The following is a 12,621-nucleotide window of genomic DNA, read 5'->3' as shown; positions in this document are numbered from 1 at the left end:
GAGCAGTATAACCCTTTAACGTCTAGCACTTCTTAAGACGGTCTGAGCATTTCCCTTCCGCCTTCCCCGCCCTCCCCGCTCGCAGCGGCACCTTAACACAAAACCAGCGACTGGAGAACTGAGCGCCGTCTCAGCGGCTCCCAAGATGGCCGCGGCCGCTTCCGGCCCCTCCCCCGCCGGGGCCCCACCCACAGCCTCCCGTACGCCTTCGCTCCGGAAGTGGAAGTAGTGACTGAGTTCAGAGGGCGGAATCGCTGCTTGGAGGCGGCGGGACGTTTTTCGCCATGGCGGCCGGGCCCATCTCCGAGCGGAACCAGGGTGACTGGAGGGGACAAGCCCGGAATGGACTCAGGGCGGCTGGGAGGTCTCGACTAAGGCCAGCAGTGTTTCTACCGGGGCGGGAGACTGAACCTCCGCGGAGGGCGCGAGAGCGGCCCCGGTGCCTGCTGGGGGCGGGGTGGCTGGGTGCGGGCTGAGGCCTGTAGGTGTGATGCTCTCTATATCCAATCCCCTGCTGCCTTCCCGCTCCAAAAAAAAAAAAATTCAAAAAGAATTTGCGGCAGAACTCTTAGACTTCAGAAGATTCTCCAGTTCCTGGAAAGAGAAAGGTGTAAGGGCTTAATCTAACGTCTTTTTTTTTTTTTCTTTTTGCTCCTCTGCCTTATCTTCACTCTCAATTCCCCCGCCTGGATTCCATCTTCATATTTCTGTCACCTCCTTTGCTGTCATACTCTCATTTCTGCTCTAACTTCCTGCTCCCGCCCTCCAGATGCCACGGTGTACGTGGGGGGCCTGGACGAGAAAGTTAGCGAACCACTGCTGTGGGAGCTATTTCTCCAGGCAGGGCCAGTAGTCAACACCCACATGCCAAAGGATAGAGTCACTGGTCAGCACCAAGGTGAGTACATGGCAAGAGTGCATTTGGCTGTTGAGGGGACAAACTGCTCCTGGAGGACCCCAGCAGTATTCACAACTGTTTTGTAATGAGCAACCTAAAGATTTCTTTCTCTTAAGCCTAGCTCACAGTTTGTTTCTGGAACCATTCTCAATCAAAGTGAGATTATTATTTCTTGTTCTTTGTGCTTTCGGAGGTGAATGACTTTTACACCATTTTAAATCACTTCACGTAAGTTGTTAACCTCCTCTCTTCCACTTCCCCAGGCTATGGCTTTGTGGAATTCTTGAGTGAGGAAGATGCTGACTATGCCATTAAGATTATGAACATGATCAAACTCTATGGGAAGCCAATACGGGTGAACAAGGCATCAGCTCACAACAAAAACCTGGATGTGGGGGCCAACATTTTCATTGGGAACCTGGACCCAGAGATTGATGAGAAGCTACTTTATGATACTTTCAGTGCCTTTGGGGTCATCTTACAAACCCCCAAGATTATGCGGGACCCTGACACAGGCAACTCCAAAGGTTATGCCTTTATTAATTTTGCTTCGTTTGATGCTTCGGATGCAGCAATTGAGGCCATGAATGGGCAGTATCTCTGTAATCGCCCTATTACCGTGTCCTATGCCTTCAAGAAGGACTCCAAGGGTGAACGCCATGGCTCAGCAGCTGAACGACTTCTGGCAGCCCAGAACCCACTCTCCCAGGCTGACCGCCCCCATCAGCTGTTTGCAGATGCACCCCCTCCACCTTCTGCCCCTAATCCTGTGGTATCATCATTGGGATCTGGGCTTCCTCCACCAGGTAAAGCTTTTGATTTAAAATATGTTTGTCTTGGGTTGGGGAAGGGAGGGCAGGAGGAAGGAAAAAGAACTTGATAAAGACAGACATTGAGTCAGTGGGTCGTGAGAAGGCTTGAGGGATGATGGTTGTGGTGGGGAAGAAAACTGTTGAGTTTCTCCAGAAAGTTGAAGTTGTATGAGTTGCCTAACATTGCTTCTGGCTTTAGAGGGCTGGGAGGAGGGGAAAGGAGCTCATCCTGCCTGGAGAGGCGTGATTGGAACTGGCTCTCTAAAGATAGTCTCTCCTCACTAGCATTAACTCTTCTTCCATTTCTTCTATAGGCATGCCTCCTCCTGGCTCCTTCCCACCTCCAGTGCCACCTCCTGGAGCCCTTCCACCTGGGATACCCCCAGCCATGCCCCCACCACCTATGCCTCCTGGGGCTGGGGGACATGGCCCCCCATCAGCAGGAACCCCAGGGGCTGGACATCCTGGACATGGACACTCTCATCCTCACCCATTCCCACCCGGTGGGATGCCCCATCCAGGTGGGTGTTCTTTGCTGAGAAAGGGAGGGATGAGCTTCATAGAGGAGCTCTATCATCACTCATGCTGCTGCTTTTTATCCTTCAACAATAATAGTCCCAGAGCTCTCCTTTCCTTCAAACGTTCATTTACAAAAACAAACACAAAACTCTTTACTGTGTTTACTTTACCAATTACCATCCTGTCTCGATTTCTTAGTTAAGTTTTTCCAAAGAGTAATCTATACTTGCTGTTTTCTGTTTCCTTAACTTTTATTTCCATTCTCTCTGACTTCCATTCAGTGCAGTGACCTAATTGCCAAATTAGGGGACATTTCTGCTCCTTATCTGGTTTGACTTTTGCTGTACTTGAAACCAGCCATGTCCTCCTGTTTGGAAATCTTGTCTCTTGGTTTTTCTGGATTCTCCATCTGTCTGCCTGACTCCTCGTTCTCAGCCACCTTAATAAACTTCTTTTTCTCCGCTTGTCCCTAGGTTTTTGTGCTTGGTTCTCTGTTCTGCATAGTTCCATTACTTTTACATTGATGCCTCCTAGATCTATATTTCTGGTCCATCGTTATTAACATTTCAGATCCTTAATCCTGCTGCTTAATAGACAGCTCCACCTTTTTATCCCTCCCCTTCAAATCTATTCTTCCTGTAGTATTTGTTTTCAGAAATCTTGGAGCTATGTTTGACTATTACCTATCACCCCACTCTTAATACCAAGTCTTATTAATATCTCTGGCAACAGCCCCCACTGCCAGTGCCCTGGTTAAGGCCCTCATATTTTCATTATTTCATACCTAATTTATTGTAGTAATTTCCTAGGTGACACTTTGACTCCAATTTCTCTACTGTTGATCCAGTTTCATGGTAATTTTTCTAAAACACAGATGTTCACACACCCTTGCTCAAAATTTTTCTCTTGCTCCCTTTTACCTACAGAGTGAAACTCAGAGTTGTTACCATAGCATTCTAGGCTTTTTGTGATCAGGCCCCTGCCCATTACTCCTGTGACTGCACGCTGCTCCTTTATTACTGAGTTACTCATTTTCCTGGAACGTACTGCGCTGTTTGACATACCTGTGATTTTCACATGCTAATCTTTTATGCCTGGGATGTTCTATTCCCACTCTCTTGTCCACCTGAAAAATTTTTATTCATCCTTTAGAATTAGATCTTTTCTCAGAAAATGTTTCTTCTACCTTCTCAAATCCTGGCAACACAATAATCACTCCTTTGTTATATACTTCGGCAGCAGTATTAGAGTGCCTGAATCATGGAAAGAGCAAGTGAAGTGGGTGAGGAGTTGATTGGGTAGTTGGTTGGTTTGTACCGTTGGAATGGGGTCAAGGACAGGGGCACTTTTTACCAGCCTTATTTTACATACCCTTCTTTTCCTGATGTCACTTCTTTCTCCATTTTATTCTCTTCTTTTCTCTGTTTTCTTTGCTTTCTTCTCTTAACTTCCTTTTGTTTCCTTTCTCTTTGTATCTGTTTTGGTCTCATAGGGATGTCTCAGATGCAGCTGGCACACCATGGCCCTCATGGCTTAGGACACCCCCACGCTGGGCCCCCAGGCTCTGGGGGACAGCCACCACCCCGACCACCACCTGGAATGCCTCATCCTGGACCTCCTCCAATGGGCATGCCCCCCCGAGGGCCTCCATTTGGATCTCCCATGGGTGAGTAGGCCCTAGCCACCTCCCTCATCCTCACCTATCACATTCTTGCAGCTTCCTTTGTTACACCACTTGTCTCCTGCCCTCTTTTACTTCTTAAATTTTTTCTCACTGTCTCTCTGTCTGTCCTCTTCCTACATTTTTCCAATATCAACTGTCTCCTATTTCTTGCTTTTACTAACTTTTCTTTCTCTTCCTGTAGGTCACCCAGGTCCTATGCCTCCACATGGTATGCGTGGACCTCCTCCACTGATGCCTCCTCATGGATACACTGGCCCTCCACGACCCCCACCCTATGGCTACCAGCGGGGGCCCCTCCCTCCACCCAGACCCACTCCCCGGCCCCCAGTTCCCCCTCGTGGCCCACTTCGAGGCCCTCTCCCTCAGTAGTTTCTCATTCTCTTTCCTCCTGTTATATCCTCCCAGTATCTTTTCAGTTTGGACCAATCAGAGTTGCTGTAGCTCCCTGGGGCTAAGGCACTAATCCCTCTCAAGCCTTTTTTTTTAAGTGTAATGTTTTTCACAGGGGGTTTTACTTTTTTCTACGTTGGTCCTAAGTGTTTTGCAAATGGCACAGAGAAAATAAAACTAAACTCATTGTTTATTCTTTGTGGTGTTTTCTTTGGCAAAGTAACTTCTCCCTTTCTCTAAGAAGAGATGTCAGTATATTGGGAGAAGAAGGGTAAGGTAGGAGTGAGGATGTTTATTCCATGTTTTAAAGGCATATTCTGTAATGTGCTGTGGCAGTTGCTGGACCACTGTGTACTACAGCAGTTGTTTCCTTACATCAAGCTTATACATTTAGTTTATAAGATGGAGACCCAATGTCTACAGCATATGGTTATTGTGAATATTAAGTGAGAACAGAACTTCTCACTTATGCTGGCAAAAATGTGGAGTAACATACACAAAGCTATTTATTGTAGCACTGTTTTTATTAACAGGTTGGAAACAACTTACATATCCATCGGTAAGGGGCTGGTTGAATAAACTGGTAAATCCACACAATAGAGTAGCAAGCAGCAGTAAAAAGGAATGAGGAAGACTACATACTGTTTTGGAGAGATCTCTGGGATATATAAAGAAAGTAACATGCAGAACAGAACGTGTAGTGTGCTACCTTATCTAAGGGGTGGCACGTAACGTCTACATTTATTTATATTAAAAAAAATAGAAGGATAAACCAAAAACTAATGGAAATTGATACCACTGGGCGAGGGAGGGACTATGGAGGGAAGCTAGATTTCTCTGAGCATACTATGTTAATCTGGTTTTCTTTGGAACCTGTAAATATCTTAGATAATTGCAAAAGCAGTTGGAATTGGGATAGTAACAACTCGATAAACCTTCCTTTTCTTCCATTCTTTACCACCAGACATCTTGGATAAGGGATTTGTATCTCATTCCTATATATCTTCTCATTCTCAATCCTTCCAAACCTGATTTCCATCACATTTAAATCTGCACTCAAAGCTTTTCAGTAACTAGACCAAATCTAATGGCCTTTTTTTTCGTTCTCTGCTGCATTTAATCCTGTTATATCAGGCCCCTTTTTTTTTTTTTTGTGAGGAAGATCAGCCCTGAACTAACATCCAATGCCAATCCTCCTCTTTTTGCTGAGGAAGATTGGCCCTGGGCTAACATCCGTGCCCATCTTCCTCTACTTTATATGGGACGGTGCCACAGTATGGCTTGATAAGCGGTGCGTCAGTCTGTGCCTGGGATCCAAACCTGAACCCCAGGCCACTGAAGCGGAGTGCGGGCACTTAGCCGCTGTGCCACCAGGCCGGCCCCTATCACCCGCTTCTTGAACCTCTCTTTTTGGCTTATGTAACTGAACTTTCCTAAATTCTTGGCAAGAAAAGGTGAGCCTGGCCCTCTTGTTCTTTGGCATCATTCTTATTCATGTAACATTATGGTACCTACCTGGGCTCTGTGCTGGAGGCAGCTGAAGATACAAAGATGAGAAGGCAGTTCTGTCCAATCATTACTGAGGGGTTATTGTGAGAGTATTATGAAACAAAGAGTAAGAGAGTAAGACTATTATGAAATGAAATATTTTGAGAGATGAGGAAGAGTATCTAACCTGACATGAAAGTCCAAGTAAAGTTCCTAAGAAAAAAGTGATACTTGGACGTAATGTTAAAGGAAGTTTCCCAGGCAAAGTTGAAGGGGAAGCTCATTCTAGATGGATGGAGTGTTTCTGAGCAGAAGCAGAGATTGATAAATAGCATGGTATATGATGTGCTAAAGCTGTTTGGTGCTGGAGGCAGGGTGAGCTCAGAGCCAGTTAGGGAGCTCCCACACATCAGTGATCCTGAGTCCCTTTTCACATCATGGTACAGAACCATTTGAAAGAGCGCACTGAGGTAAAGGGAGACAGCTGCTTCAGGCTGGAGGCTATTGGCTCAGGAATTCTAGTGTCCCAGTCTGCCTAGCAGCCCCAAGTACTGAGAGAATTAGTATCTGAGCACCATTGTCAAGGCACACTGGTTGGGAGGCTATTATCCATAATAGGAAGCCACAGTAGTGATTTAAGGAAGGGAGTGACAGATTTGTGTTTTAGAACCATGGTCATAGTGTAGAGAGTAGATGTGAGAGAGAGAAAGTCTGAGGGCAAGGTAACAAGTTATGCATCTGGCAATAATTCAGGTGAGAGATGAATGAAGTCCTAAATGAGGGCTGTGAAAGGAGCAGGGATGAAGAGGAAGAGATGCATTGGGGAGGTGTTTAAAAGGCAAAATAGTAGGACTTGGTGTTAGATTGGATATAGTAAATGAAGGAGAGCATGGAATCAAGGATGAGAGTATGCAGCAGAAAGAATTTTCGTGGGAGGGATAGAAGTGATAAGTTCAATTTTGGATGTTGACTTTGAGGTGAGTTGTGAGACATGCAGGTGGGGTCATCTAGTGGATGTCTGGTTATATATGTCAGAAGCTTGAGGAAGATTAGACATGATATTTCACCATGAATGGCTGATGATGCCAGGCTTCTGAATCATAACAGGAGTTACTGACCCGTTAATTTCAAACAGAGTTCTTCTATAAAGTTGCTTTGATGTGGTTATAAGCTGAGGTCCCAGGAGCACTTGGAAGCTGTCACAGCTAGCAGCTGGCTCCCGGCCCTGGGTGCCAGAGGCCAGCACTGGAGCAGCCCCAGGTGGTGGGAGGCTTTGTCTCAGTCTCTGTGTCCCTTCTGCCTCCATGTCATCTATCAAGTGAATTGACTCTTCTAACTGATCCTCGATGAGACTTCGACTGTTACTCTTATGCTGATGATTCTCAAATTTCTAGCTTGTTTTCTCATAAGCTCCTGTGTGGTATTTTTGGCTGTTATCTGATATCACGTTGATGAATTCACACCATCACAGAGTAAATTAGTGCCTTTGCTGAATTCCCTATTTCTCTCTTTGGACCCACTATTTTCTCAGGCATTCATTCTCAGAATCTCTGAGCTTTCATTCATTCAACAATAATTTTTGAGTGCCTCTAGTGGTTACGTTTTGACTCCCCCATATTCCCCTTCATCTTTGCCCTCTAGCTCTTTCAGACTCTGGTGCTCAGCAATTCTCAGAACAGAGCTAGTATCGCTTGTACACTTAGGTACTTCAGTTCACACATCTGTTTATTTGCTGAATCAGGATTTCTCAACCTTTTTTTTTTTTTTTAATTGCCTCCACTAAGAAGACATTTTTTCTTAATTGTCTTCCCCCATGCATGAAATTTTAATTTCACATATATGCTGAATATCAGTTTATTATGGCCCTTTGGAGGGACATGAACTATTGTAATATCTAAGATTCCCACCCCACCAAACAAATTTTTGACCCCCTGGGGGCAGTGTCACCCCCATTGAGAATGCATGCTCTAGATTTTGGGTCCTTAATGTTTTGTGGGCCATAGACAGTCCTTTGAGAATTTGACAAAAACTATAGACCCCACCCAAGAAAAATACATAAATGCATATATATCCAATATCCTGAAGCAAAAATTCCAGGAGGTCATGGATCCCAATCTAACTATTCCTGCGTTAAACCGAATCTCTTAAGAACTCTTAAAGGATTTCATTTTATTAATCTGTATCTCCTGAGAGTGTTGAAAGGTCCCTGGCATATACAATAATCGTAAAAATAATAACAGCTAATATTTACTGAACTCTTAACTATGTGCCAGGTACAGTACTAAGTATTTTATATGCATTATCTCAGTTAATCCTCACAACTCTCGAGGTGGGTTTTATTATTACCCCCAATTTAAGATCAGAAAACTGATATTAATTTACTTGACCAAGGTCACATGATAAGAAGTGGTGGATACAGTAATTGAAGCAAGATCTATCTGGAATCCAGAGCCAATTGCTTAGTCACATTGTACTAGACTATATTTACTGAGTAAATACTTGTTGAATGAATGAATGTTTTGCTTTGCTATTTATTGGCTTTCTATATAAAATATCCCTTCTCTTTAACTGGATTATAAGCTCCTAAAGGATAGGAATTTTGGTGCTTCACTTGTTAGCATCTCTCACTGGGACTTTATGGTATTTTAGAGGTGCGGACATTGACCCTGTTCTATCCCTCTTTACCCTCCCTATCCTGACAATCTCATATGCTTCCAGTGGGGTGGGTAGAAGCAGTGATAAAATATAGGTGGGTGGCTGATGTTGAGGAGTAGCCAATTTGATGGGTAAGTGGGGAAAGAAGTTACACCAGGAAGTAGTATAAGGCAGTGGTTAAAAACCCTGGAAAGCTCTGAAACCCAAAGCTATGAAGCCAGAGACCTATATACTGTCTGAATCCACTTACATGAAACTCTAGAAAAGACACTTCTACTCTATGGTGACAGAAGGAAGATCAGTGGTTGCCAAGGATGGGGAGATTGACTGCAGAAGGGCACAGGGAACTTTTGGGGACAAGGGAAATGTTCCTTTTCTTGAGCAAGGGGGTGTTCACGTGGGTGTATACTTTTGTTAAAACCATAGAACTGTACACTTAAAATGGATGCATGTAAAAAGAATATGGGCTCTGAATCTATATTGCTTGGGTTCAAGTTCTGAGTTGTGTGGCTGTATCAAGTTTCTTAACCAATCAGTGCTTCAAACTCATCATCTGTGAATGGGGATCATCTCATATGGTTATCGGGGAGGTAGGTGAGTCAATCCATGTAAAGTGGTCATAAAAGTGCCCACATCGGGTAAATGCTCTAACGATGTTAACGATCATTACCATATACCCATTTATCACTTCCTGGGTAATAGTCTTATTCCCCCACCCAAATAAGCCATTTATGGAGAAGAGCTGAGTCTGGGGGGTAGGAATAAGTCTAGACTAAAAAATAGGGCAGCTCTCAGTGGGCAATTAATTTATATTCTTTCAAACAAATTCTTTACCTATTAGTTCAATACTCATATTTAGTAGGAGTAAGAAGAAATTTATCACATACACTAAAGGTAAATATTTAGCTTATGTGGAATAATCCTTCATTAAGTGTTCACTTAATGGATACTGGGGATATAGCAGTAAGTATGCCAGATGAGGTCCTTGCTTCCTTAGAACTGAGAATTTAAGTAGGAGAAGACAAAAAAACAAAAAGGTAAACAAAAATCGTAATTTTAGATAGGGGTATGTTGTAAGAAAAAAAAATATAGCAGGGTGATAGGACAGGGACTGGGGAGTGGGGAGGGATGTAGTTCTTTTAGATAGGGTGTCTGACAGGTGACTTTCGAGTACAGACCTGAATGATAAGGCAAAGATCTGGGAGAAGGGAGTTCCAGGCAGCAGGATGCTCATTGGTCAGGTCCTCTGATGGGTATGTGCTGGGCATGTTGGAGGCACAACAGGGAGACCAGTAAGGCTGAAGCAGAGTTGAAGCCTGGGAGAGACGTGGGGAAGGGGGTTGGGGAGGCAGGCAGGGACCAGATCCTGCAGGGCCTTTTAGGCTTTGGTTAGGAGTTTGGCTTTAATTCTTAGTATAATGGAAGCCACTGGAAGATTTGGAGAAAGGGGAGTGTAAGATCTCATTAAAACTTTTAAAAAAAATCACAATATAACATATATTCAGAAAAACACAGAGATCTTAAGTGTATTTTTACATATGTATGCACCTTTTTAACCACCATTTAGATCAAGATGTAGCACATTTCCAGCACCCAGAAGGCTTCCTCGAGCCTCTTCACCATCAATATCCACCTCCCAAAGGCACCACTATTTTCTCTATCACTGTAGATTAATTTGCTTTTTCTCAAACTATATAAATGGAATCATATTGTGTGTACTCTTTTTGGTCTGGCTTCTTTTACTGAATATTTTGTTTGTGAGATCTTTGTATGCTGTCGCATATAGTAGTCCAATTTTTTAAAAATGTGTTATATAGTAGTCCCCATATGATATACCAAGTTTAACCACTCTTTGGCTGACAGACATTTGAAGTTTTTGAATATTATGAATAAACCTGTTATGAAAATACTTGTACTTGTCTTTTTTGTGGGACATATGCACTCATTTCTCTTGGGAGAGTATTTGCTGGATCAGATTTGATTTGTTTCTAGAAGATCACCCTGACTGCTGAGAATAGTGGGTTTTAGGGGAGCAAGATTGGACATAGGGAAAACAGAGGCTGTTGCAGTAGCTAAGGGCAGATGACAGCAGCTTAGACTATGGGCAGTGGTGGAGAAATGGTAATTCAGAATATATATATATATATATATAGTGTGTGTATGTGTGTGTCTGTGTGTGTGTGTGAGAGGAAGATCAGCCCTGAGCTAACAGCCATGCCAATCCGCCTCTTTTTGCTGAGGAAGACCAGCCCTGAGCTAACATGTATTGCCAATCCTCCTCCTTTTTTTCCCTTTTTCTCCCCAAAGCCCCAGTAGATAGTTGTGTGTCATAGTTGCACATCCTTCTAGTTGCTGTATGTGGGACGCGGCCTCAGCATGGCCAGACAAGCGGTGCGTCGGTGTGCGCCAGGGATCCGGGATCCAAACCCGGGCCGCCGGTAGCAGAGCTCGCGCACTTAACCGCTAAGCCACGGGGCCGACCCCTCAGAATATATTTCGAAGGTAGGGCTGACAAGAGTTGCTGATGTAGTGACAGGAGAAAGAAAGGAAACAAGGACAACCCCAAGGTTTTTAGCCTGAACACCTTGGTGAAGAGATGAGGAAGACCTGGATCAGAAGTTTGTTTATGGATCTCTTAAGTATGAGAAGCTTATTAGGTATCCATGTGATGATGTTGAACTGAGAGATGGAGAATTTGAGTTTGGGTTTAGTAGAAAGGTCTGGACTAGAGATATAAATGTGGGAATCATTAGCATATAGTCAGCATTAAAGTCATGGGACTACCTGAGGTGACCAAGGAGAAGAGAGTAGGTGGAAGGGGGGAATGGCCCTGGACTGAGCCCCTAGGAACTCTAATGTTAATGGACCCAGCAAAGGGGACTGTGAAGGGGTGGCTGGTGAGGTGCGTGGGTCCGTGGTTCCTGCGAAAAATGATGAAGTCTTTCCTCAGAACTTGAAAAATACGTACAACCTTTCTTTCTAAGAGTACGGTACAAGATTTCTATTTTAGCAAGTAATGGATAAGTGGCAAGTATGCGAAGTCACCTTAAAGAGAAGAAAAGCCTCCCTGCCAGCAGGACTTGGCTATAACCTAATTGAAAATATTAACGTATTTAAATAAAGAATGTGTCAACCTGAAGAGGGATCAGCAATGAAAGCCTAGTAAAGGGAGAGTCTCTGAGTCCCACATGGGCACAGCCTTTCCAAGTATCATCCTGGAAAGAGTGCTTTAGCCGACAGAGTTAGAGTAGTCCAGGAGCACTGGCAAGGCTGCCCACAGCATGGAGATGGGGGAGAGAATTGTAGCGAGGAAGAGTTTTCTGAACCCATTGGCACCACTCCTTACTGGGGATGGCCAGATGCCATTAAAGATACAGATACTCCTGTTCAGTTATGTGATTGTGCATTTATATGTTGACATCATGATTCTGATTTGGCTTATGAGAGAATGGGCTGGACATGCAGACGTGAGTTTTCATGCAGTCTGAGTGACGGTTAAATTTCTCACGGTAAATTAATACTTATGTATTATGGCTTTGTAGTTACGTAAATTGTGAACTTTGTTGGCACAAATGAGTATTTCCAAGAGGTAGCTTTCGAGTCTGTGAAACCCAGGCCCACATCCCTGTCAGTGGTAAATTCAACACCGCAAGTGCCATCTGTGAGGTCTCTTGGGACACAGCTTGCCAGCCCTTTTCATGTAACATCCCAGCATTCTGAAACCTCCATATTTAGCAAAGCAGAAACACATACTACTAGATCTGAAAGGGAGCTGATGCAGCATCTAGTCCAAGCCCCCCATTTTCCAGAGGAGAAAGCAGGTTCAGAGAGTCAGAGAACTTGACCAAGAGCCCAAAGCTTATTAGAAGTGAGAACCCAGGTCAGAGGCCCTGGTTAGTGCTCTGTCCAGAATATCATAAGGCCTTACCTAAAATAAGTATACATATTCAGTATGTACATCCCCAAACCACCACATATCTCCTCACACCTGGAGCAGGGATGGTCATCAAGTGGTATGTCTTAGATCTCTAAGCCCAGGTTGTTGGTACAGGAGCAAATGAAAGAACTGAAACCAATTCACTCCTTCCTGCACTGGAAGCAGAAGTGTGTGTGCATGTGTGTGTGTGTGTGTGTGTGTGTGTGTGTGTGTGTGTGTATAGTAAAAGAAAGAGGGA

General features: G+C 44.1%; 1 protein-coding gene across 1 annotated transcript; it reads left to right on the top strand.

Annotated features, from left to right (window-relative positions):
- The first annotated feature begins 219 nt into the window (after positions 1 to 219).
- Positions 220 to 4,496, top strand: SF3B4 (splicing factor 3b subunit 4). The gene is made up of 6 exons (XM_058539023.1): positions 220 to 318; positions 770 to 898; positions 1,162 to 1,704; positions 2,025 to 2,231; positions 3,722 to 3,895; positions 4,095 to 4,496. Exons 1-6 carry the CDS (start codon positions 285 to 287, stop codon positions 4,280 to 4,282), a joined length of 1,275 nt encoding a protein of 424 aa, XP_058395006.1. The 5' UTR covers positions 220 to 284; the 3' UTR covers positions 4,283 to 4,496.
- The last annotated feature ends 8,125 nt before the right edge of the window (positions 4,497 to 12,621 follow it).

This window comes from Diceros bicornis, chromosome 4 (genome assembly GCF_020826845.1).
Source record: "Diceros bicornis minor isolate mBicDic1 chromosome 4, mDicBic1.mat.cur, whole genome shotgun sequence".
Lineage (NCBI taxonomy): Eukaryota > Metazoa > Chordata > Mammalia > Perissodactyla > Rhinocerotidae > Diceros > Diceros bicornis.
This window is presented reverse-complemented; position numbering and strand designations above follow the sequence as displayed.